Below are 26939 nucleotides of genomic sequence, written 5' to 3'. Positions count from 1 at the left end.
TGTGTGTGTGTGTATAAGTGATGCAACTGCCCACACTTAATAGAATGGTGCCTACTTCAAAACGGTTGTGATTTTCCTAAACTCCAGAATGATGGTTACCTCTAGAGCAAAATATTCCAGAGGTAAACTAGTTCCCCAGTCAGATCTCTGGATGGGGACTGCTCAATGTGGCAATAAAAATAATAAAATAGATGAAGCTTTTAATAAAGAAATGTTAATTCTGTCTATACATTTTTGTAAATATAATAAGTAACATGTTTCATAAAAATTTGCCAAATGAAACCAAAATGTGTTGTGCACGAGAGAGAGAGGAGAGGGGAGGGAGGGAGGGGGCAGAGAAAGAAAGAGAGAGAGAGAGATTGGGAGGAAACAATAACGACTTATATAATGATTTGGATATATTTTAAAATATATTTCATTTGTATCCCCAAAAAGTTGCCATTTAAAATATATTTACAGCAACAGCACAATATGTGGCAAGGAAGCTTCTATCTGGAAACCATAGACACTTTTGCATATGCATGAACGAACCTAAAAATAAAAATATATATTGTGTTAAAGACGTTCAAAGTAACAAGACTTACTGGTGCTGAATTTTACTTACATCTGGTCCTGTGTCGTCATGAGGGTCAGGCGCCAGGTGTTTGTCTGTACTCTGCTCAGACATATCTGCAACCTCGTCATCACGGAGACTGGACCTGTGCAAACCTGGGGACAGAACTGCCTCTAACTCACACTACGTCACAACAAGCTATCAGCCCCACATGCAATGCAGTCAACACACAAGTTCATATGGACAGAGTGGAATTTGGTTATCCTGATTTTCTTCATTCAGTCTTTTCACCAAATGCTGGAATATTGACTTAAAGCAGTCTACTACAGAATCCCACATTCACCTCTGGTTTCCAATTCATAATCATGACACCCATCCTGAATAATTATTATATATAAAATATAATTTTAGGTCAAGTTCCCATTATTCGTACTATTACAGCCAAATCTATAGACTCAAAACTTCTAAGAGTAACGCAATTTTAAGAAAATAAGCATTTTCAACATAATTTCTTATGATAGCAAATTAACAAAGGGGTTCGAAATATGGTATGTAAATAACTTTTAACTTTGAATGACAAAGTTCAACTCAATATTTACACATACTTGTTTAAGTCACAATTAATTTCTTCTAGTATTAAATCTTGTTATATTGTTATCCATCTATATATATATACATACAGACGTCACTATCTCAAAAATTAAATTTTTCATATCACCATATACTAGCAGGAACTAGGCTACTGATAGAACCTTCACTAAATTACCAGTAACAGCTGTATAAATACTCGCCTTTACGTGTCAATTCAGGCGTGTATATAATTTATTTACACTTCTAACAGCTGCATCATTTTCAACCCTACAACTCTGGTTATTCATTATCTACTACGTTATAAACCTTATTAATCATTCTACATTTCAGACTCGTACATGTTTGATAAAAATTATTTTTACGAATGAACTGAAATTTTAAAGGTATTTTCAGAATTTCTTATTTTTAAGTTACGGATATTTGACCAATTTTCATGTTGTTTTTACTATTTGATACGCGAAATTAATTATGTAAAATATATTATCCGTAAAAAGTTAAAGAAATAATTTCCTAATATAAATCAAACTTGAATGTATCTGATAACTTTTAGTGAAAGCAAAAATAACAGAAAATTTTATTGGAAATAATTAAATCCATTTTATCCACATATGTGCCATATGGTGTGAGTTCTGCTGCATCACATTTGAAGCAGTGAAAAGCATTTAGTTGCCAAACAACAAACACATGCTCTAGGAACATGCACACACACAAGCATAAGGGATGCAGTGACCTCGACGAACAAGTAGAAATAAAGAAAGTGTACAAATTCAAATATAAGTAAATTATGTATACGAATAAATATACAAGCATAAATACATGACAAACGTGTGTCTCAAGACACCAACCTGTGTCATCCTCACTGGATACAAGACTGCTGGGCCGTGATACCTGGCTGCGACGCTGGCTCTCGTGCATTGCATGCAGCTGTTCACGTGACCTCTGCAGCTCTCTGCGCAACCGTTCACGTTCCTCATCACGGTCCTTAATGATTTTCTGCAACACACACATAAGATAATAAATCCTTATTGCACTACTTGTCAATCATGTATTTTAGGCTTCAATTTCAAGACTAATAATTTTCTCGTTCAAAATATTACAGCCTTCCTACAAATTATTTAAAATAAGAAATGCATACCAGCAACTGTGACAGATGCGTGTTCAGCGCTGTCGAGATGCCCTGCAGTTTGTGGGCAGGAACACTAGGCAGTCGCTCTACCCGCCTCCCAGACACTGTTTCTGACATGGCGCTCACCGTCTCCTCCTCTGTGACGTGCAATGAGTTGTTCAGTATCGTTGTCAACTGGTTTGCTGCAACATAAAATGAGGTTCCAATCAGTAATCAGTGTCACATACGCCAAACTCTTCCTTTCAGTCTCCTCCTAGCTTACCTTGATTGACAGCTGCCAGCACAAGTTCTGTTGCTTCCTTGTCCAGAGAGGGCTCGCCTGCCAGCTCAGCAATGTTCTCAAATTCCTCTCTGGGAACGTGCAGGATATCTGCCACTAACTGCTGCTTCTCGGCCAGTGCCAATCGAATTGCTTCATCTTTTCGACGCAGTTGCTCTAGATGTAACATGCAATACTTCAGCAAAACTCTAACACTCATCTTTGATGTGCACAGAAAAGTGCAAAATAGGTTAGTTCGGAAGAAAGGTTTTCTTTATGCTATGATGGCATTTTGCCACTGAACTAGCTAAAAATGTGAAGTCTATGAATCAACTTAGTCTTACATTCTTTGTTTTAGTTTTGAAGTTGTTACAGAGATATCTCAGATGACAAAGGTTTCTGTTGATGCCTACAGCTCAGCAGCAGGACAACTGGTATTAGAAATTCTCTTTATAGTATTTATCTCCCGAAATCATTACCTTGATCTTCAATATCCACGTGCAGTGATTATACTTCATTGTTATTTTATAAAGTATTTTACTCATATAACATTCATTATAATTCAAGATAATAAAGTGATGAAATACACACTTCATCACATCTGATTCTAAGGGCTCAAAATTATTTTGTATAGTATATGGAAGTCCAATATATAGCAAAAATGGGAACATACAATAGACACGTTTATCTTGGATACTATAAAGCACTTTAAATGCTACGTTATGTCACAAGTCCCCCACACTAGTAACAGCAATGAAGTCTATGCTAACATGCACGACTACTGCAATGTGAACAAAAAAACTCAAGCCAACATGCCATACAATGAGACTTCATTACAAACAAGACAAATCCACTTCAATTTTTACACTTAGGAACATGGATTTCATGTGAGAAAATGTGGCAAGAGAAAAAATGTAATAAAATAGGTTACAGATGAATACGTGCAAACTGTTCCTTTGTCCTGTTATTGTACTATTTATTATGCAAGTTCAATCTCATTTATTTATTCATTTATTTATCCTGTAATTATACTAATCTTGATAGGGTTCAATCTCACTTCTGTGACTCGTGGCATTTGTAAATAGAATTCAATACCTCTGCATGATAGCAAGGTGAATACTAGCAGAGGAATTTTTACAATGTTCCAACTTTTAGATACCAGAGAATATCATACGGAGAGTTCTGAAAATTTTGCTTATGACATGAATCAATTAAGTGTAGTAAGCTTCTCTTTAAATGCTAAGAACTTTATGTGTTACTGGTCTCTCTGGAATACTCTGAAATGTTTTCGTCCAAAAATTCCATTACCCTTGGCCAAAATTCGAAGTCCGGAAGAAGTCCAGAATCATTAGACCCTAAGACCAAATGCCAAACACTGAATATGACAGATTTATCTCCAAAACTTATGAGACTTGTATTTGGTATGACTTTTCAAAATATAAAAATAACATCAGGCTGTACAAAATAATTAAGGTATGTGAAATGTAACTTGAGAACTATCACAATAGTGATCATAAGCAAACCTACAACATATAACCACTATTTACAAAACTGAGGTTTAGACTAATTTAAGGAAGCAATATTCTACACAACTTTTAATATTCGGAACTGTCCAAAAATTGATACCCGACTATATTTTTAAAAAGTAATCTAAAAGTTTCATCAAAATTAAGCTTGTTTTTGTATAAAAACTGAATAGTTCTTAATTAATAGTATATATGTAAGTAACTGCAGTATAAATTAGTGTGTACAGTTTCAGGACATTCACTCATGCCACCTGGCCCCACATGCACGTACACACGCACCCATGCAGTGTTACCTATGGGTGTGAGGACAGGCTCTGCTGTGAGTACGGGCCGCTGGGACACCACCACCTCTGAGGGCTGGATGAGGGGACTCTCCTCCGTGGTGAGCCGCAGGGGCTCCACTCTGCGACGTTGGGTCCCTGGGGAGGGGGACAACAGGCCGTCACCTGGCGGGGGGGCACCATGCTCAACATTACAGACAATACACAAGCGAGCCATGCCAGACCAGTCCCTTCAGCTCAAGTTGTATTGGATAGCACAGCAGAGCTCTGGGGACAGATCTGACGCAGATGACTACAAGAAGTTGTTAGTTAATGTTACTCATTCACTGCAGCGAAGCAATTCTCATACTACAAATTATTTCATATCAATCAAATTATTCCAATACGCATTTTCTTAAAGAGAGTTTTTATATATAGATCAGTTTTCATTTCATGGTGCGTCTCCTTTTATTTAAAGAATATGGTGCAAAGAACTATATCTAATGTTTCAGAACTCCATCTACTGGGAAATGGTAAATAACGTGCGGAACATACACTGCAACTGTTAATAACCTTGTGAAAGGCAGCCAACTACAGTTAATCTAGTTTCTAAAATACCTAGAGGGCTTCTACTATTAAAAAAGTGACGATTTTTTTAATATATGAGGATGGAAGCAAGTGCGATAGTCCGAAAAACTCTACAAACCAATCATTCTATATTACAATACAAAACAAATTTTAAGTTTTAAAGTACCAAGATCTCACAATGATTATCATTAGAGCACAATCCGAAGTAGTTACGAAATGTCAAGGAATGGACTAATGAGGATATGAAACTAAGGAACTCTGAAAAATTTACAGGCATCTTCCAAAAATCTCGTAAGAACAACCTTAAATCTTTATAGAAAGGTGGAAAGTAATCAGCTGATTGAATAATACGCAGCTGACAAAGCAATAAAGGAAACAAAAATGCATACATTATTACTATTACATATATTCTCTCTCCTGCAATTAATTCTGGACATGTATCAACTCTTGGCACTAAGTTATGAAACTTTTTCGGGGGGGGGGGGGGACGAAGGTTCTCTTTTACATGAAAGGCTTTCGTCTTGTTTGAAATACTGTATTTTCATTTAACCAGAACTGATTTCTTCCAAAGTTACAGTCTTATATTAACCTGTTTTAAAGAATAAGCAGATCTTCCAAATTTACATATTTTCTCTAATCAGGTTTTCAATTGGATCCATGTTTCAAAAGGAAAGATCAAAGCTCCAAACAAAAAACTTTCAGAAAAAAGTTACACAACACAACAATTTTTTAAAATGTATCAAATAAAATCGCTTGAGCTAATTTTGAGCAAAACGAAACCTTATTTTTGACATGATAATGTCTTATAATTTGGTCTGGCAGAGGGCTGTACTAGGCTAGGAAAGTTGGCATAACAAAATTTGGTAGGAGTTTGAAGCATTCATACAATAGGAAGTTTCTGATGGACTTTGTTCATTTAGGTGTCAATGTGTGGGGCATATCTCCCACTACACGACTAGATGTGCCAGGTGGAAGAGGTGTTGCGCATGGATATCTGGAATACAATTTCAGGTGGACAGTCAACTTCGAGAAGGTGGTGTGATTATACATGTTGCCAGATTTAGATGCAATAAACGGCAAATGTTTGCTAAATATACTTATTTTCTCGGATGAATAGTGATATATTTAATCAGAAGTTTCGGTGTGAGTTTGTGAGCGTGTAAACAAATTTTAGTGGAAAATTAGCATAAGATCACTTACAATGTCGATTCACCCAAGTCGAAATTGAGGAACTGTGCTCAAACCAATAGAGCAGATCAAGAAACCTAAGGAAAGTCCAATTTGAGTGGGGCTAAACGAAAAGTGCAGGGAATGCTAGAAAGCCAAGCACACGGAGGCCATTGAGCCTGGTACAACACTACCAGTCCTCTACTGCTCACATGTCCAAATGGCGTAATAACAGAAAAGATCTCATAGCGAATCCAAAATGTTTAATTTAACTTATAATTTGAGGCATACAGGGAAAAAATGATTGTCACATTTCTGTTAAGGGTGAGGTAATTATTAATTCCGTATATTACTATACAATTTATAGCTTTTCCTAGCGAGAATGAAGGAAAGGATGACTGTATGCATGATGATAATTCTCCTTTTTACCAATTTTGATAAGAACAACAGTAAAGTTTGTTGTAATCTACTGAATTAGATAATGTCACCACCCTTAGCAAAATTGTGATATTTATCGTTTTTTCTCCTGTACTCATTTGTTTTAAACACTAATGATAATTTATAATAAACGTATATTTTAAAAAGCTAGTTCTTGTTTGACGTTATCACGCCAAAAAGCACGTGGCCATGTCAGCGACACAGCCTACACGTTTTATTTACTTACAGAGTTTTAAATCCTATGAAAGGTATGATGATTCAGATTTATCAAACGAGAATAAAGTCCATTCAAAAAGCAATGCACATCGGACAGACACCAGGTAGTGAGGCAAAAACAATGATACGAAACATGAGTAGTTCGTAACTACAAAAGCATATTTTATAATAATTATAGCATTTCCTGTATATTTCTGTAATGGCAAACAAAAAGAAACTACAAATAAAGGGAGAGTAAAAAGAAAGAAAAACAAGAAAATAAGAAAGAAGTAATAATATGAGGAAGGGAGAAAGAAACGAAATGTGTGTATAGATGACTTTGTCCCTTTATTTGAGAGTTATGCATTTTTGTTCTCTGAAATGGTTTCTTTATATCTGACACGCTGAACGCATCCTGAGAGTAGGTATTTGATTGGTGGGAATAAGTCACGTAGAGTTTGGATTTTGAATACAGGTATGTTACGACTTTACTCTAGATTCCGACCCTTGAACATATATTATATGTGATCTGGACAGCGAACCAGCTGGTGATGGTTGCATCGAGGGATGCGTGTGGTGGTGGAAGTTTCGAGAAGTAACGACGTCATAACCGTCAATAGCTGTTGTTACATAAAGTTCTGTCTGTAATACGTATTTTACGTGGTCACTTTATATTAGTTTTCGTCCGAGTATAGAAGATTGCAACTGGACTGAAATATTGAGAATTTAGAATTTCACTTGCCGGATTTAGCATGTGGCTTTAGGTTTAACTATTATTACGGATTGCAGATACGCATGTATATTGAATTCTGTCTCGCGTTCATGCGACATGACTTTTATAGTTTTAGTGTGGCGGCCATTTTCTTGAGTAGTCCTTCAGGCATATTTGTTACTTCCGTATAATATAGTGCAAGGGGAAATTTGACTGTTTTAAGTTTGGCCTTTATTGTATTATTAGCTTGTTATTCCCCTTTTTATTTGCTATAATTATTATCTATGAATTTGTATTAACTCATATTATATTGTTATACTATTTCAGTAATTATAATTAAAAAGATTGTCAACTATTGTGAACATTTTTATTAATTTAGTGTGTAATTACCAATCCCAAGCCAGTCCGAAATCTTTATGTACAACAACTGATGTTTCTACCCTGTTGTCTGCTCTCGGAATGACTACAATCCATCATAAAGATAAAATACAAAATTTCAATAAATCTATTGAAGGAGAAAGAATAAAAATGGCTCCATATTATATAAGAAATATAATACATTATAACATAGAAGAGAGAAAAAAGGTGAAATTAAAAGAATATACTGGTACATATGTAGAAAGTAAAGAAAGAGGAAATAATTAAAAGGAGAAAACATTATGAGAAAGGTACGAATAATGAAAGTAGGACAAAAAAAAAGAAGCAGACAGATGGAAATATGTTTAGAAGAAATAAAAAGGATAAGAAAACAAAATAAAGAAAAGAATAATGAAAAGAGAGATGATAGAAAGATGGATGGAAAACAAGAAGCAAGAGAGAAGAAGTATGCGAAGAAAGAATAACACAGGACAAAAGAAACATAGGTAAGAAGAGGAAAACATAAGCAACGGAAGGAAAAAATTAAAAAATTGAAGGAATAAGGGAAGGAGAAAAAAGCGGATGAGATATGTAAATAATTAAAAGAAAAATATTAAATAAGAAATAAAAAGAAAGAATGAAAGAGAATTTAGGAATCTTCCAGTGTGATTAGTTTAAAATACTCTCTGATTATATTTGATGTGCATGGGAAATGTAATGTATGAATGTTTATCATTCCTTGAAGCAGGGGAGCTGAGTGGTCGCCTGGTGTGTTATGAAAGCCAAGCCAACTTCTCCCGCACAGGCACTCGTCAGTTAACAAGCACCAGACGGACGTTTTAGAAATTTCCTGATCTATTGGTAGGCAGGAGACAAAGCATAAGCCACGCCACAGGACAAACCCAGTTAACCATGCACTCTGTCTTATCATTAGAAATGTTCTATCCCTTGTCCGTGTTCCTTCAGCTTACCCATCTTCCGTGTAAGGGGCTCTCCGCTGTCCGCAACCACTGAGGACGGCGATGCCTGCGGTGTGGTGGACGCTGACTCACTTGGAGTGTTTTCGCCCGTCAGTGTGGGCTCCACATCTTGTGAGACACCACCTGGCGGTTCCTTCACAGCTTCACTAGCAGTCTCGTCAGAACTGAACAAAATCATATATCGAAGTGATTTGATTGTTCTAAAATTTGTGCAAAATCACTGCCACAATGATATCACTCACTCTTTGGTTTTCTCCTGTGAACTGTCGGGGGCCTCGCTATCCGGTGTGGACAGAGGCATCGAGGGACCAGACGAATCGGAGCGTCTGTTTTTGCCATCACGCGCCTTATACGCCTCAGCAGCCTCAGAGATGTGCCGGAACCACCTGCAACGGGAAAGTTACAAAGTTTCTTGGTTGTGTGCTTAAGAAAGTTTCTGCTAGATTCACTAAAACAATTATTGTTATCGACATATATAGGCAAAGATTTATATACTGTGACAGCAACAGTTTTACACTGAATTGCCTTCCTAATGTAACATGAAAAATCGGAAACAAAATTCCCAATCAATAGCACAATATTAATGGTCAGCCAGTAAGATTTCATTTAGACTTCGTGTAAGTATGTATGTGTATGTATGTATGTATGTATGTATGCATGCATGCATGTATGTATACATATATATATATATAGAGTATGTGTCTTGGTATAGCGTCTTTAAAAGTGACCAGCGCGCGATGTTGCATTCGAGATCACTTGCTACGAAAATAATCTATAGTAATTAAACTGAATTGAGAACACTACTCAATACTTGTCTTTTACAAAAAGGCTTTTATATTTAACACATTACATCTACAGAGATGTGGTTCAAGCTTCACCTCCAATGCAAATGGCATCTGCCACGTCTCTATGTGGGTTTCATTATTATTGGAGCTGCTCCAGATTTTCCCGTCAACTCTACTGGTGTGCAGCATCAGAGTTTGAAGGGCCAAAGATGAGGTTCAATTTGTGGTGGACAAAGAGAACTCAATTCTCTCTGTCACCATTCTGTCTCTTCTCATTCGGAATGGGCTTTCTTTGGGCCATTTCCATTTTCATACATGTGTCTAAAGATAAGGCAGACTACGCGGAATAAACAGTGTCGGCTCTAACGGCTCTTGTCTCGCGATGGAGGTAGATTTAACCTTCACAGTATTTTTTTGCTCTCATATATTTTTAAAGCAATGGAAATAGTTCAAAGAAATAAAACATACGACTTTCGTGGGTGACAAGTCACGATTACTTTTTAACAGTATGTCACAACATCTACATTATATCTAGTAGCTATCCACTCGTCAGAAAAATACAGTATATTAGTAATACCTGAAAAGCACCCTTTAATGTTAGAAGATGTTTAACCTTCCTGAGCTGCGAGCAGAAATAGCGCGGAGCCTTTTGCGAGCTATGAATAGCACAGGGCCGCTGGAGCCAGCTCCACTTCAACACGCGTACCTGGAGGCTTGCGTCTGGACTCCATTGAAGACGCTCCTGATGGGATTGCTGGACGGTGACGGGGGCGACGTCGACGCCATGCCCTCAGACTGTGTGCATATCGTTATGGAGCATACGGAAATTTTGGAACGCACGACCTACTTACGTAAAAAGGAAGCAAATAAATCGAGATCAAAATAACTACAAAAAATCGACATGTTTGCAACTATTTGCGATTCCGTCCAACAAAACTATAAAGCGGAAAACTAAACAGCCACGCGGAACACTCGGCGCTTTTGACAAAATATCAAAACTGTTTCGCATAGTATCGTATTACTTCTCATATACTTCGTATATTGGCGAAATAGGACATGGAAAAAAGACATCATTAAGTTTAATTTCGGAGATAAAACGGTGCGTTGCGACTGTCACGACTGCAGTCACTACCGCGCTCCACTCACTGGCCTCGCGCCGCGCCGATTCGAGTGCGTCGACCCGCCCACGCATTGCAAGCCGCATGCGTCAACCAATTCTCATCAAACTTGGTACATCACCCATCACCTTGATTAAGTTGTAAACGGCTGACTTATATATCGAAATTCAGATATTTTTATTTGTAACTTTTAAAAATTGCTCTTGCTCACTCATCCTATCAAATGAGTACCTGGATTCCATTCCTAGGATAAAGACGTTAGGAGAGCAATACTCAATTACCTTCAGTGTCGTTGTTAACGAAATTTAAAACCCAATTACGTCACGTGACATGAGTATGAAGAACTTTCTACAAAATAAAAATAGCCTACTCAAATGATTTACTCCGAAGTCTAGCAGTTTCTACTGGATCCGAGGTTCATGGATTTGAATTCGGTCGACATTTTAAGAATCAAAATCCTTAGCATGGTTTCGTAAGTGAAGTAGTGGGATCTGTGTCGTAATAATTTTACGATATATAGAATATTCTTTCCTAAGAAGGAAAGAGCCTCAGACATATCTGCTGGCCACTTCCTTGCCCTAATATTCTACTTCACGAACCGACGTTTCTGCAGGTTAAACTTACTAAAATTTCTGAAAAGAACGTAATTTGGTCTTTGTAGTAGTAGGCACCCATAAACACAGAATGATTCGAATGTTCACGACTAACATAATTCGTACCTAACTAGAACCACTGTATTATTCCAGTTGGAGGTACGGTGTCTCTCTGACTTACGTCATGGAAGCAGAGTAAAATGTTTGTCTAAAGCTCCAGTTTGTTTACAGTGCTGTTCACTGGACGCACATCGCCGGCTATCGTCGTCACATTTCTATTTAATTGCCACTAACGATGAACGCAAGCGCAGATCATCGCTATTAACCGATTATGAAGCAATTCCTGACGATCTGCGTTGTATATACAGTAGATCAAATAACAATCAAATTCGAATAAGGCCATAGAGATGGTCATCTTCAAGCACTTCGGAATTAGCAGATTTTTGTGAATTGCAATCTCAATAAGACAGGGATTTTCTTTTTCGAAAGGAAATACTGATTATGACTAAATTGCGCATCGGATCGAAGTTCCCTTCACGAAACGAGTTCCGATTACTACAATAAACACTCTCCGCAGCCTCTGAAAATAATTTATGTCGTAACAAGTTGCTGCATAAGTAAATAAGATGGTAAATGAGATTTTTTAAGCCTGTATTTTACTGTAATATTTACAATACGATGCATTACAAAATATCTTAATAATATTTATTGTCCCTAAATACTGTAAACATTAATAGCTATTTCAATGAATTTCTTTTAATAATTACAAATAAAAACGATGCTAAGGCTTTCACGGCGACTGTGATCAAAATTAGGTTTCTGGTTTTCCACCGTGTCCTGGAACTTGACATTTCTAACGATTCGAAACACCTTACATCTTATGATGGAACCCTATAAATGTCAAGTTCCAGGCCAAGGTGGAATATTCAAAAACTTAATTCTAATGCCAAAATTATTTTTCTTTTGAAGCCAATTCTGATAATTGAACAAAATAAATACAAACAAAATGGACCACGATCGCCGGCAATGTTCGTCTAGCAAAGAACGCCGTAAACAAATCGAAGCATATGGCAAAAACTGAAATATTAACAATGGCAGAATAAAGAAGAATGTCTGTTGGTGAATATCTTCATTAATTTTACCTCTATCGTTTGTGTCAAAGCAAGGACAGTAGGCTACAGATTAGAGCCTACGCACGCACAAACAAGTGAATAATGTTTCACAAGACGATACTGACTCAAAATTTGTGCAATATCAAGTAAGAAAATTGTTTAAACTGTGCTTCAATAATAAATACCTAGATATAAACCGATTTATGAGCAGAATGTGTGATTCAGTTTGCTTCAAAATTCTGATAGCAAGCGACGCAAACTTCTATCACATAAAACTCTACTTCCCAATGGTCTATAATTCCTTAAAAGTTTCTAATGCGATGGCGACACAGTTCAACCGCCTCAAAGAGGAACCAAGTTCCATTAAGCACACGTGTGTTACCGACAGCAGACTGAATGTCAAAACGTGTGCAAATCACATACAAATCACCTTCAGGATTTTGTACTCTTATAATGAAATTATGGCAACATAGCATGCTATTTTCATAATCCATGACACGATTCAAGCTGCTTCCATATTATATGCACGTAACTTCACTGGATGTGTAACAATTCGCGGACAACACCTGTAGCATGGCGGAAGCTGAAAATAAATTGCTCTACGCGGTTTAAAATAGCTGCGATCGTATAAGGAAGACGCCACGCAGCACCGAGTGAGTGCCGTTTCTAGAAAGGATGTTGAGGCAATTGTCGTCGAGATACTCCTGTTTCCCCTGTCAGTTCACCACTGTACCATCATCCATGAAACAAGAGGCACTCGCAGATTAGATAGTTAACCTACAGTTTCCTCGACCATTGACCCAAGGACAGACAACAAGAACAACTTATTTTGCCACACCGACGCGGAAGCCTACGCCAACAAATATTCTGTAAGTTTTCTCTTGCTTAATGCACCAGTGGTACAGATAACAATGGGCTACAAAGAAACTATAAAATGATGACAAGTGAAACAGGAATATCCGGATAAAACTGATTCTACAGACTTTCGCGCAAATTACACATTGCCCAGCTGGATATAAAGTTAGTCTTCGAGGAACTTAATAATAATAATAATAATAATAATAATAATAATAATAATAATAATAATAATAATAATAATGATTTATTTGGCACAAGGCTGCCAGAAGTTCGACCAATGAAGTGACATATCTTGCAAAAACGGAACTTTTTGCGAGTACTTTGGTCTCCCTTACCACTGTTATTATTAGGGTTGTTATTTCCAAATCGCTAAAAGAAAGACACTGAGTTGAATTCATTATGAGCGCAGTAGAAAAAATTAGGACCTCCGTGTTACTTTAAGTACACTAGTTCATCTGTTTTAAATAATAATTTATTTATCATAATTTTGAAACTGTATGAAAAGATTTTAAATTTTAAAGCTACATTGTAAACATAATTACTTTAAAACTACAATGAAAAAGAGACGATGCATGAAATCCAATTGAGAAGCAAACTTTCAAAAGAGACTTTGTCCACAAAACAAAAAATTTGAATATAACTTTGTTTTCCCATTAGAACAATCTTTCCTATTTTCTGCCTTCCTCTTAGCCTCAGCCTATGATCATATACCTTAATGTCGTGAAACATCGCAGCATATTGTGTACGTATACCGAGTCAGATGTTGAAGGTGAATAGGAATTTGACTAACATGGCGCAGTGAAAGCTAGCAGAAATAATCAAAGGCTGGATATGATTTAGTATATAATAAAATATAATTAAATATAAAATACAATCATTATAAATATAATAGACAATAATATCATACTAATAATTAGACAAACTATAATTGAGAAAACTGAATAAATAAAACGTGATAACGGCCAATCTGCACAAAACTTTTCTGAGGGTACATTTAACTATGCCACATACGATACAAAATTTACTATTGACTTGTACAGTATTACAATACTTATATATTCAATAGGTAAACGAGGAGGAGGAGTGTTCCTATCAAATTATAGTACAAATGTCTATACATTACCACTAGACGAATCTCAAGCCAATACCCCATACTTATGTTCCCAATTCGGAATAATCGAAGGGACCAACTTGCTTCTCCCTTCCGAGTAGGATATCTCCCTTGCTGTCGAATTTCCGAGTGAATGTATCTTAAAATTTAGCTATCCAAGGAGATTCTGTTCTCCTATTCTCGCTTACCTATCAGCTGTCAAAAGAAGAAGTGATCGCCCTCTAGAAGCTAAGTTCTCTTCGGGTATCTTAGTTACAATTCGGAGACAGGCGATGTTACATGTTGTTGGACCACGTGGCCCGATATATACAGTTAAGCCTAATTGAAGTGTTCTGCATGTCAATATTGTAGCGTAGTGGTAGCATTCCGGACTGGTATTCATGAGGTCGTTCGTTCGAACACAACCTAATGCTTTTGTGTGTTTTTGTTTTTAAGAGAGAGAAAAATATAATTGCTCCTGTCTCTTTTATGACTGTTTCATGAATGTATTATACCGTGATTATCATTATTTACTATGACACTATGGCTGCAAATTGAAAGAAATATTTTATTCTGAACAAAAATATCTTTCGTGGCATGAACAAAACAAACTTACTGGCGTCTGCCTTAAAAAAAAGCCACGATTCAATATTTGGTTCAACTTCCTCCCATCTCGATCACATCTTGAAGTCAAGTGGGCACGGAATCGACTAGTCTTTTCAAATAGCGACTGTTCCCAACCACGGAAACCCAGGCATCCTGGACGAGCTTCCATAAATCATCAGGACGTCTTGGAGGGGGATTCGGCAATTTTTCCGCATATGTTTCTTTACTTGTACCCCCGTAGCTCAGTCGGAAGAACGTTGGAATTTAGATGTCAACGTCTCAGGTTCAAATCCTCGTCACTCCTTTTCATGTTACTGTGTTACAGGATAGTATAATATAAAAATATAAGAATGAAAAACTAACACTAGTATTAAACAGCTGTATTGTTCCAAACCTAACATTAAATTAATATTATTTATATCGCCAAAGAATGATAACAGAATATAAATGATAACTTATTTATTTATTTACAAACTGCTCCCCATTGAGAGTAGTCCTTACGGGCTCAGTATATCCTCAAAAAATATATATATGCATATGTAAACAACATAGGTAATGAAATGAAAGAAAAAAAAAACAAAGAAAAGGGCATGAAAAATTACAATTGTTATTAATGTGGCACCATGTGATTAATCAGGATTTGACAGGATTTTTTAACACTGTTATCACAATGTCATCCCTCTGAGATCTTTGAATATTATTTATATCGCTAACTAACTAATGATTACAAAATAAAATGACAACTTGAACAAGGCTCGAACTACCTTTGAGCGCTCTGCCGCTGCTCTACGAAACGCAGATATCGAATGACTCCTGCTTAAACACAGTAGTTCTGAAACTGCTTCAAATGCGAATCCACAAGCGCATGCATCGTGTAACATTACCGTGATCCGAAGTGGACTTACAATAATGTTAATGTTATGTTTTATTTAACGACGCTCGCAACTGCAGAGGTTATATCAGCGTCGCCGGATGTGCCGGAATTTTGTCCCGCAGGAGTTCTTTTACATGCCAGTAAATTTACTGACATGAGCCTGTCGCATTTAAGCACACTTAAATGCCATCGACCTGGCCCGGGATCGAACCCGCAACCTTGGGCATAGAAGGCCAGCGCTATACCAACTTGCCAACCAGGTCGACGACTTACAATATATTCGCTGTTCACGAGTGCGATCACTTTTTTTTTTGCAGCTGTACCTATGCTGCTACGTTGTAAGAAAGGAATGTCAGTTGAAAAAGATGGCGTAGATGGATGTGAGCCGACCTCGCTGACTGAGCGGCATACAGGGCTCAGTCGTCTATCATCTGATATCCTCTTCTGTCCCGAACTTTTCTCCAGCTGATTACATTAATAATTATACTAAATATTAAACTTGAAATAACCAGTTGTGACTTTCTCTCAGTTCAGACTAACGGTACTGCAGATATCACACAAAAGTTCCAGTGATTCTTAATTGTAATACAGGGAATATCTTTTAACTGTCCCGGAGAGTTTGAATTTCCCGGTCGCGGCCGCAGAGCGACTGTCTCCCTCTACGTATGCACCCGCTGTTCGCCTGGCAGGCAAGCAATGTACAGTTATTTGTACTTACCCAGCTCATATTTTATGCTCAAAATGTCTCCCATTGATTGCTACACATTGCTGACACTTAGAGATAAACTGTTAAGTTCGGTTGCTTTTATTGTAGGAATGATTGGCTTCGGTTGTTCATGATATTCTGAAGCCTTATTTTAGGCCGGCTTGCGAGATTAGCCCAGAGTGTGGTGTTTTGATGTGGGGATACAGGATTATAGTACCCGTCAGGTTTCAAGCGCAACTTTTAGAACTCTTGGGGTACACAATGGAATTGTTAAAATGAGGATGGTTCCAAGACAGTATTTTTGGTAGCTAGGACTTTATGTTGACATAGAGCAATTTGTTAGGAATTGTAATTCCTGTATGTCCACTGCTAGCAATCCTGAGAAGTCCATGTTAGTAAAATTTGAACACGCTCCGCATATGTTTAATCGGATGCATATTGATTTTCTATGATCTATTAGTGGAAGTACGTAATGATAATTGATGCCTTTTCTAAATGGCCAGAAGTCTTATAGCATATCTAATATAGTTAAACACTTAATGTTCTTAGGGTTTGTTTTACGTGTTTTAGACTTCCCAATGTTATAATCAGACTTCGTTGAATTGCCACACGCAGCATGCTATCAAGTTGCCGATGTCCGATAGTATAGAGGAGCGACCGCCCGGTCTCGTAGTATAAGCAGTTGATGTTAAGAGTTGTGACCAAAGAGTTTGTAATACTTACTAGAGACACATACCCGTGAGTGGCAGACAAGGAAAATGTCACGAATTGAATCGGCTAGCATCCGCCATTAAAGGGAGTGTTTGCGGCGCGAAATTCGAAAACAGTACCACAATACATTGATTTAGTCTGTTGATAGGCACTGTTTTAAACATCTTTTACCAAGGATGGGTCGTGATGAAATAAATATGAATGGGAGAGGAGCGCTGTATTTATTGAAGTATTATATGATTCATCTTTGGCGATATTATATAAAAAAAATTCCATCACCCATATATACTCGGGATAAGTAAGTGAAATATTCAATAATGGCAATACCAACATGAATTTTCAGTATTACCAGTAATTTTAGGGCCATAATAATAGCTATCTACTGTAATATTTAAAATAATCTATATTTTAGTCCTTTCATGCAAAGGAAGAGGAAGATATATGGTGCTTAGAAAATGTTCAGTGGTGAAATATGAGATCATCAAAATTCTGGAAACCTGATTTAAAACATAACAAGAATAATTTTTTTTCATAAAACAATTTATTAATTGTATAGCTGTCAGTACAGGCTTTTTAATGCAGTAGTATTAATAGGCCTGGTAGTAGTGATATAATAGGGGCCTAGTAGTAGTGGTAATAACAGGCCTAGTAGAAGTGGTAATAGTAGGCCTAGTAGTAGTGGTAATAGTAGGCCTAGTATTGGTGATATTAGTAGGCCTATTAGTGGTAAGATTAGGCCTAGTAGTAGTAGGTCTAGTTTTGGTGGTATTAGTAGGTCTAGTATTGGTGATATTAGTAGATCTATTAGTAGTGATAAGAGTAGGCCAAGTATTGGTGGTATTAGTAGGCCTAGTATTGGTGATATTAGTAGGCCTAGTGTTGATATTAGTAGACCTAGTATTTGTGGTATTAATATGCCTAATAATAGTGGTAAGAGTAGGCCTAGTAGTTGTTGTAGTAGTAGGCCTAGTATTGGTGGTAATAGTATGCCTAGTATTGGCGATAATAGTAGGCCTAATAGTAGTTGTAATAGTAGGCCTAGTAGTAGTGGCAATAGTAGGCCTAGAATTGGTGATATTAATAGGCCTGGTGGTGGCGGTGGTGGTGGCGGTGATGGTAGTGGTAATAGTAGGCCTACTAGTGGTATTAGTAGCCCAAGTAATAGTAGTATTAGTAGGCCTAGTATTGGTGGTATTAGTAGACCTAGTATTTGTGGTATTAGTATGCCTAGAAATAGTGGTAAGAGTAGGCCTAGTAGTAGTGGTATTAGTAGCCCTAGTAATAGTAGTATTAGTAGGCCTATTATTATTGGTATTAGTAGACCTAGTATTTGTGGTATTAGTATGCCTAATAATAGTGGTAAGAGTAGGCCTAGTAGTAGTGGTATTAGTAGCCCTAGTAATAGTAGTATTAGTAGGCCTATTATTGGTGGTATTAGTAGACCTAGTATTTGTGGTATTAGTATGCCTAGTAATAGTGGTAAGAGTAGGCCTAGTAGTAGTGGTATTAGTAGCCCAAGTAATAGTAGTATTAGTAGGCCTATTATTGGTGGTATTAGTAGACCTAGTATTTGTGGTATTAGTATGCCTAGTAATAGTGGTAATTGTAGGCCTAGTGGTAGTGGTATTAGTAGCCCTAGTAATAGTAGTATTAGTATGCCTAGTAATAGTTGTAAGAGTAGGCCTAGTAGTAGTGGTATTAGTAGCCATAGTAATAGTAGTATTAGTAGGCCTAGTATTGGTGGTATTAGTAGACCTAGTATTTGTTGTATTAGTATGCCTAGTAATAGTGGTAAGAGTAGGCCTAGTAGTAGTGGTATTAGTAGCCCAAGTAATAGTAGTATTAGTAGGCCTAGTATTGGTGGTATTAGTAGACCTAGTATTTGTGGTATTAGTATGCCTAGTAATAGTGGTAAGAGTAGGCCTAGTAGTAGTGGTATTAGTAGCCCAAGTAATAGTAGTATTAGTAGGTCTAGTATTGGTGGTATTAGTAGACCTAGTATTTGTGGTATTAGTATGCCTAGTAATAGTGGTAAGAGTAGGCCTAGTAGTAGTGGTATTAGTAGCCCAAGTAATAGTAGTATTAGTAGGCCTAGTATTGGTAGTATTAGTAGGCCTAGTATTTGTGATATTAGTACGCCTAGTAATAGTGGTAAGAGTAGGCCTAGTAGTAGTGGTATTAGTAGCCTCAGTAATAGTAGTATTAGTAGGCCTAGTATTGGTGGTATTAGTAGACCTAGTATTTGTGGTATTAGTATGCCTAGTAATAGTGGTAAGAGTAGGCCTAGTAGTAGTGGTATTAGTAGCCCTAGTAATAGTAGTATTAGTAGGCCTATTATTATTGGTATTAGTAGATCTAGTATTTGTGGTATTAGTATGCCTAATAATAGTGGTAAGAGTAGGCCTAGTAGTAGTGGTATTAGTAGCCCTAGTAATAGTAGTATTAGTAGGCCTATTATTGGTGGTATTAGTAGACCTAGTATTTGTGGTATTAGTATGCCTAGTAATAGTGGTAAGAGTAGGCCTAGTAGTAGTGGTATTAGTAGCCCTAGTAATAGTAGTATTAGTAGGCCTAGTATTGGTGGTATTAGTAGACCTAGTATTTGTGGTATTAGTATGCCTAGTAATAGTGGTAAGAGTAGGCCTAGTAGTAGTGGTATTAGTAGCCCAAGTAATAGTAGTATTAGTAGGTCTAGTATTGGTGGTATTAGTAGACCTAGTATTTGTGGTATTAGTATGCCTAGTAATAGTGGTAAGAGTAGGCCTAGTAGTAGTGGTATTAGTAGCCCAAATAATAGTAGTATTAGTAGGCCTAGTATTGGTAGTATTAGTAGGCCTAGTATTTGTGATATTAGTACGCCTAGTAATAGTGGTAAGAGTAGGCCTAGTAGTAGTGGTATTAGTAGCCTCAGTAATAGTAGTATTAGTAGGCCTAGTATTGGTGGTATTAGTAGACCTAGTATTTGTGGTATTAGTATGCCTAGTAATAGTGGTAAGAGTAGGCCTAGTAGTAGTGGTATTAGTAGCCCTAGTAATAGTAGTATTAGTAGGCCTATTATTATTGGTATTAGTAGACCTAGTATTTGTGGTATTAGTATGCCTAATAATAGTGGTAAGAGTAGGCCTAGTAGTAGTGGTATTAGTAGCCCTAGTAATAGTAGTATTAGTAGGCCTATTATTGGTGGTATTAGTAGACCTAGTATTTGTGGTATTAGTATGCCTAGTAATAGTGGTAAGAGTAGGCCTAGTAGTAGTGGTATTAGTAGCCCTAGTAATAGTAGTATTAGTAGGCCTAGTATTGGTGGTATTAGTAGACCTAGTATTTGTGGTATTAGTATGCCTAGTAATAGTGGTAAGAGTAGGCCTAGTAGTAGTGGTATTAGTAGCCCAAGTAATAGTAGTATTAGTAGGTCTAGTATTGGTGGTATTAGTAGACCTAGTATTTGTGGTATTAGTATGCCTAGTAATAGTGGTAAGAGTAGGCCTAGTAGTAGTGGTATTAGTAGCCCAAGTAATAGTAGTATTAGTAGGCCTAGTATTGGTAGTATTAGTAGGCCTAGTATTTGTGATATTAGTACGCCTAGTAATAGTGGTAAGAGTAGGCCTAGTAGTAGTGGTATTAGTAGCCCTAGTAATAGTAGTATTAGTAGGCCTATTATTATTGGTATTAGTAGACCTAGTATTTGTGGTATTAGTATGCCTAATAATAGTGGTAAGAGTAGGCCTAGTAGTAGTGGTATTAGTAGCCCTAGTAATAGTAGTATTAGTAGGCCTATTATTGGTGGTATTAGTAGACCTAGTATTTGTGGTATTAGTATGCCTAGTAATAGTGGTAAGAGTAGGCCTAGTAGTAGTGGTATTAGTAGCCCTAGTAATAGTAGTATTAGTAGGCCTAGTATTGGTGGTATTAGTAGACCTAGTATTTGTGGTATTAGTATGCCTAATAATAGTGGTAAGAGTAGGCCTAGTAGTAGTGGTATTAGTAGCCCTAGTAATAGTAGTATTAGTAGGCCTAGTATTGGTGGTATTAGTAGACCTAGTATTTGTGGTATTAGTATGCCTAATAATAGTGGTAAGAGTAGGCCTAGTAGTAGTGGTATTAGTAGCCCTAGTAATAGTAGTATTAGTAGGCCTATTATTATTGGTATTAGTAGACCTAGTATTTGTGGTATCAGTATGCCTAATAATAGTGGTAAGAGTAGGCCTAGTAGTAGTGGTATTAGTAGCCCTAGTAATAGTAGTATTAGTAGGCCTATTATTGGTGGTATTAGTAGACCTAGTATTTGTGGTATTAGTATGCCTAGTAATAGTGGTAAGAGTAGGCCTAGTAGTAGTGGTATTAGTAGCCCTAGTAATAGTAGTATTAGTAGGTCTAGTATTGGTGGTATTAGTAGACCTAGTATTTGTGGTATTAGTATGCCTAATAATAGTGGTAAGAGTAGGCCTATTATTGGTGGTATTAGTAGACCTAGTATTTGTGGTATTAGTATGCCTAATAATAGTGGTAAGAGTAGGCCTAGTAGTAGTGATATTAGTAGCCCTAGTAATAGTAGTATTAGTAGGCCTATTATTGGTGGTATTAGTAGACCTAGTATTTGTGGTATTAGTATGCCTAGTAATAGTGGTAAGAGTAGGCCTAGTAGTAGTGGTATTAGTAGCCCAAGTAATAGTAGTATTAGTAGGCCTATTATTGGTGGTATTAGTAGACCTAGTATTTGTGGTATTAGTATGCCTAGTAATAGTGGTAATTGTAGGCCTAGTGGTAGTGGTATTAGTAGCCCTAGTAATAGTAGTATTAGTATGCCTAGTAATAGTTGTAAGAGTAGGCCTAGTAGTAGTGGTATTAGTAGCCCTAGTAATAGTAGCATTAGTAGGCCTATTATTGGTGATATTAGTAGACCTAGTATTTGTGGTATTAGTATGCCTAGTAATAGTGGTAATTGTAGGCGTAGTAGTAGTGGTATTAGTAGCCCTAGTAATAGTAGTATTGGTAGGCCTATTATTGGTGGTATTAGTAGACCTATTATTTGTGGTATTAGTAGCCCTAGTAATAGTAGTATTAGTAGGCCTTTATTGGTGGTATTAGTAGACCTAGTATTTGTGGTATTAGTATGCCTAGTAATAGTGGTAAGAGTAGGCCTAGTAGTAGTGGTATTAGTAGCCCAAGTAATAGTAGTATTAGTAGGTCTAGTATTGGTGGTATTAGTAGACCTAGTATTTGTGGTATTAGTATGCCTAGTAATAGTGGTAAGAGTAGGCCTAGTAGTAGTGGTATTAGTAGCCCAAGTAATAGTAGTATTAGTAGGTCTAGTATTGGTGGTATTAGTAGACCTAGTATTTGTGGTATTAGTATGCCTAGTAATAGTGGTAAGAGTAGGCCTAGTAGTAGTGGTATTAGTAGCCCAAGTAATAGTAGTTTTTTAGGCCTAGTATTGGTAGTATTAGTAGGCCTAGTATTTGTGATATTAGTACGCCTAGTAATAGTGGTAAGAGTAGGCCTAGTAGTAGTGGTATTAGTAGCCTCAGTAATAGTAGTATTAGTAGGCCTAGTATTGGTGGTATTAGTAGACCTAGTATTTGTGGTATTAGTATGCCTAGTAATAGTGGTAAGAGTAGGCCTAGTAGTAGTGGTATTAGTAGCCCTGGTAATAGTAGTATTAGTAGGCCTATTATTGGTGGTATTAGTAGACCTAGTATTTGTGGTATTAGTATGCCTAGTAATAGTGGAGAGAATAGGCCTAGTAGTTGTAGTAGTAGTAGGCCTAGTATTGGTGGTAATAGTAGGCCTAGTATTGGTGATAATAGTAGGCCTAATAGTAGTTGTAATAGTAGGCCTCGTAGTAGTGATAATAGTAGGCCTAGAATTGGTGGTATTAGTAGGCCTGGTGGTGGTGGTGGTGGTGGTGGCGGTGGTAGTGGTAATAGTAGGCCTAGTAGTAGTGGCATTAGTAGCCGTAGTAATAATATTAGTAGGTATTAGTAGGCCTAGTAGTAGTGATGGCAAGGCAAGTTTTGGTGGTAGTGGTGGTGGTGGTAATAAATTTGTGGCCATCAACTATATTTTCACGAATAAACTAGAAGTACCAACCGGAAATTACATGATTTTATTTATTCTGAAACAAAACAGTTTTATACAGATACTGTCCGAGGATTTTCTTATGCACTTTTTTACTATAATCCACTGTAATATGATGGCAACTAACCCTTACATACATTGTTGAAATCAACAGTATGAACCTGATTAATGTGTTTCTGGAAAAACTTTATCCAAGAAATGGTCCGACATTCTGTAAATACATTGAAAGGAGGAACTGTATTTAGAACATTTGTTCCAAATATTAAGATATGAATGCTTTCCTGAGCATCCTGCGATAGTAAGCTATGTTAGAACAATTATTTGCGGCTCAGTATTTCACCACTTTTTTATTATTTCCCTTCAAATGCACTTATATTTATTCATACTCCTCAAATAAACATGAACTGCTCGTCCCTTTAATGGCGGTCGAACACCGGTTCAAATTTGTACGCTACACTAGCGCCATTGGTGCCTCTAGTTATATATTACAAACTCTTTGGTTGTGACCGGTCCAAATAGATAGAGCAGCTACAGCTAATGTATACCTATGTAAGCACTTGTTTTTGCATTACTGTGGTTGGAATAGTCAAAGCTTAACATTTGTTCAGTGCAGACAAGAATTCAATCAAACATGCCGTAATATAATATTTCAGAATCGGCTCATGTCAGTAGATTTACTGGCATGTAAAAGAACTCCTGCGGGATAAAATTCCGGCACATCCGGCGACGCTGCAGTTGCGAGCGTCGTTAAATAAAACATAACATTTTTTTCGAAGATACTATTCTGTACATTGATTCTAATAATTTTAAAATCCGTGTCCAAAAGCATCATCCTGTTAGAATCGTCTAAACTACAACTCTCAGAAGGCCCTTAATATAGTGGATAAAGTATCACAAACCGTTATCCAAAATAACATTTCACTAATTTCAGAAAAAGTTAAATGTAAGTTGAGAAACGTTATTGCTAAAAATTCTGCCTATTCACAACTTCGTATTATAAATGATGTACTGTCAGGTCACGACAAGAAGTCTGAATTTGGTGTACTAAAAAGTAGTGACTTCCCGTTCTTCAAATATGCACCTATTACATCGTGTGATGTTGAACGTACATTTTCCCAATATAAAAACTGTGTAAGTGACCATCGGAGGAGGTTCACTTTGCAGTAGCTCAAAATGTACGTAACTCTTCACTGCAATGCACATATTCAAGGATGATGTATCTTACATTTAAGAGTTAATACATCTCACTATAAATAATTGTGTATTTACATGTTTAGACATTTCTTACTTCAATGATCATTCATTATATTTCTTGAATGCAGGATACAGGTTTTATTGTAACCGCAGTATACTGCTCAGTGTTTACATCAGAGGCATACTTCATCTTTTGCTCGCCCCCTTCTCATACAGTCTATACCGCGTGCGCAGTAAACCTTACGATTCTCGTGGCAATTCCACGAAGTCTAGTTATAATTAATGATAATGACAGGCAGTTTACATCTCTTGAATTTAAAAGTTCTTGTGAAATGAATGAAATTTCTCATCTACGGCGACACATTACTATTCCACTACTAATGGGACTGCTGAAAATGGAGTAAAGATATTTAAAGATACTTTAAGGACAAGCCTTCTGTTACTGGAACCCAGGAATTGAAAACCTGATATCTCCACTTCAGTAAATAACTATTCTCGTATAGAACTACACAGCGTTGTGCAACGGCTCAAACATAGTCTAAATTAATTTTTGGTCGGGACGTGAACTCATTTATATTTCTTACCAAGAATGTTTGTAGAAAATTATAGACACAAGCAGGTTAAGTTTCATCATGACAATCGGGAAATAATTTTTCAATTAGATGAAGTTTTTGAGAGATTACAAGGGTTTACATAAGGCATCGTGTGGTAGAGCTATAATTATGAAGGTCTTCGGGAAAAGAATGTAGCCTATTTACGTAAGCTGGTGAATGAGTACAAAATTTTATAGGAGATGCATGCATATCAAATAATATTAGAATTGGACAAATGTATGTTCAAAATGAAGTGTTAACTAGAGATGATAATAATAATAATAATAATAATAATAATAATAATCGTGGTGAGGAAGTTGTTGGCTATAGCAATGGTAGTCAGCGCGAGGACAGAGTGATGGCTCGTTGATTCTGAGGACAGGGGTATTATCGGTGATAAGGCAATGCTTCAAGGTAGATGTAATGAGGTTTTGTTGCGGCGTTCTAGTAGAAGGTTAAGCCTTCATTACGACATTATTGAAATTATTGTAATTTTTATCTAGTGAAGGAGGAATGTAATGTTTATTGATGATTTAGAGTGAATCATGGTTGGCACTGTTGTCACTGATTCTACATTGAATGTATATGTTAAATGGCTGTTATTTTGCTTAAAAATATTATCAAACTTATTACAAAATATATCAGAAATTACAAGCAAAACTAGATACAACCTAATATATTAAGAATAAATGGCAACAGAATCCCTTTAAAAGTTCTGAATTACCGGCCAGGAGAAAAGAACACATTTTGAAGATCTTTGAAAGTCTGGCGATTTCATTTTGTGTACCTAACTGGTTAGGTAAAGGATAATGATATTAGACGGATATAAGGTAGGACTCACGTGATGTTTGAGTAAGCACGATGCCAAAACGTCCACCTGGGGTAAAGCAGGATCATATTGATTGTCCATTTCTGGTCAAAATTCAGATATGGTGGTATACTGATAGAATGAGGCTAAATATTCATTCTGCACAATATTGTATTGTATTATATGGTGCCTAATTATTAGGCCTAATATAAAATCATATTTTGCTCTATTATTTCTATAAGATGCATGCAACAGGAAACACTTCTTTCAAGGTTTCCCGAACGTGAGAGAAAGTGGACATACAATATCTGTGCTCTAAGGTCTAAGCAAGCCATGATATTAACAACGCACAACCAACTATTCTTTAGGCAGGATTCAAAAGCACAACAGTAGCTTTAGCGTAACATTAAAGTTGAGCATCGTAGCCATGGAATACAGAGCAGTAATTTCTTCAGTGAGAAAAATATGAAGAGAAGGAACTGTGAAGCTGCAAAAATATGTTTCCAAAATTTTACGGAAATACATATTAGCAACATCCTTCAAACGCAAAAGTAGTTTTTGGAGTGCCAATTATGTTTTGTGTAGGCTACAGTTCTTTTCCTAATCTATAGCACGAATTTTCTTAATACAGTAGGCTATTTGATACCTACAAAGCAAAGACGTCGATTCCACGGGGCAGCGGGGCGAACAAGTCCTTTTGTACCGGTGATTTTTTAACATTGACCTAACATGTTACATGAAATACGTAGTTACCTTGTAACAGTTGATAGGTTATAATAGATTATGTGAAACTTACGTAGGGCCTATACATATGTAGGCTGTAATGTAAAATTAGGTTCACTTATTAATTAGGTTATTTTATGTATTATTATTAATTGTAATTATTGTGTATTAATTGTATTGTAATTTTATTGTGTACCACTGCCACCGGGTGTTTGTCCACTTGCAGTGTAAATATACATACATACATAGTTAAGTCGCTTGAACTCTGCAACAATAGACTTCGAATGTAACATGCCAGGCTAGCTTTATGAGGGCTGGACCCCGGACGGATCCGCACACTT

At 36.7% G+C, this 26939-nt stretch overlaps 1 protein-coding gene across 10 annotated transcripts in view; it reads right to left on the bottom strand.

The window, feature by feature from the left end:
- RhoGEF2 (Rho guanine nucleotide exchange factor 2) overlaps window positions 1-26939 on the bottom strand; it is a 453695-nt gene that overhangs the window by 5805 nt on the left and 420951 nt on the right. For 5 of the 10 annotated variants that reach the window (XM_069821024.1, XM_069821027.1, XM_069821031.1 and 2 more), the window contains 7 exons: window positions 8995-9138; window positions 8744-8916; window positions 4349-4501; window positions 2533-2706; window positions 2280-2452; window positions 1990-2137; window positions 605-720 (listed from right to left, as the gene is read on the bottom strand). In XM_069821024.1, coding sequence (XP_069677125.1) covers window positions 605-720; window positions 1990-2137; window positions 2280-2452; window positions 2533-2706; window positions 4349-4501; window positions 8744-8916; window positions 8995-9138 — 1081 coding nt within the window. The remainder of the gene's footprint in view (window positions 1-604; window positions 721-1989; window positions 2138-2279; window positions 2453-2532; window positions 2707-4348; window positions 4502-8743; window positions 8917-8994; window positions 9139-26939) is intronic. The other 5 variants (XM_069821026.1, XM_069821030.1, XM_069821029.1 and 2 more) reach the window with 5 other exon arrangements.

This window comes from Periplaneta americana, chromosome 3 (assembly GCF_040183065.1).
Source record: "Periplaneta americana isolate PAMFEO1 chromosome 3, P.americana_PAMFEO1_priV1, whole genome shotgun sequence".
NCBI classification, from domain to species: Eukaryota; Metazoa; Arthropoda; class Insecta; order Blattodea; family Blattidae; genus Periplaneta; species Periplaneta americana.
The sequence above is the reverse complement of the archived record's forward strand: the minus strand, read 5'-3'. Positions and strand labels throughout refer to the sequence as shown.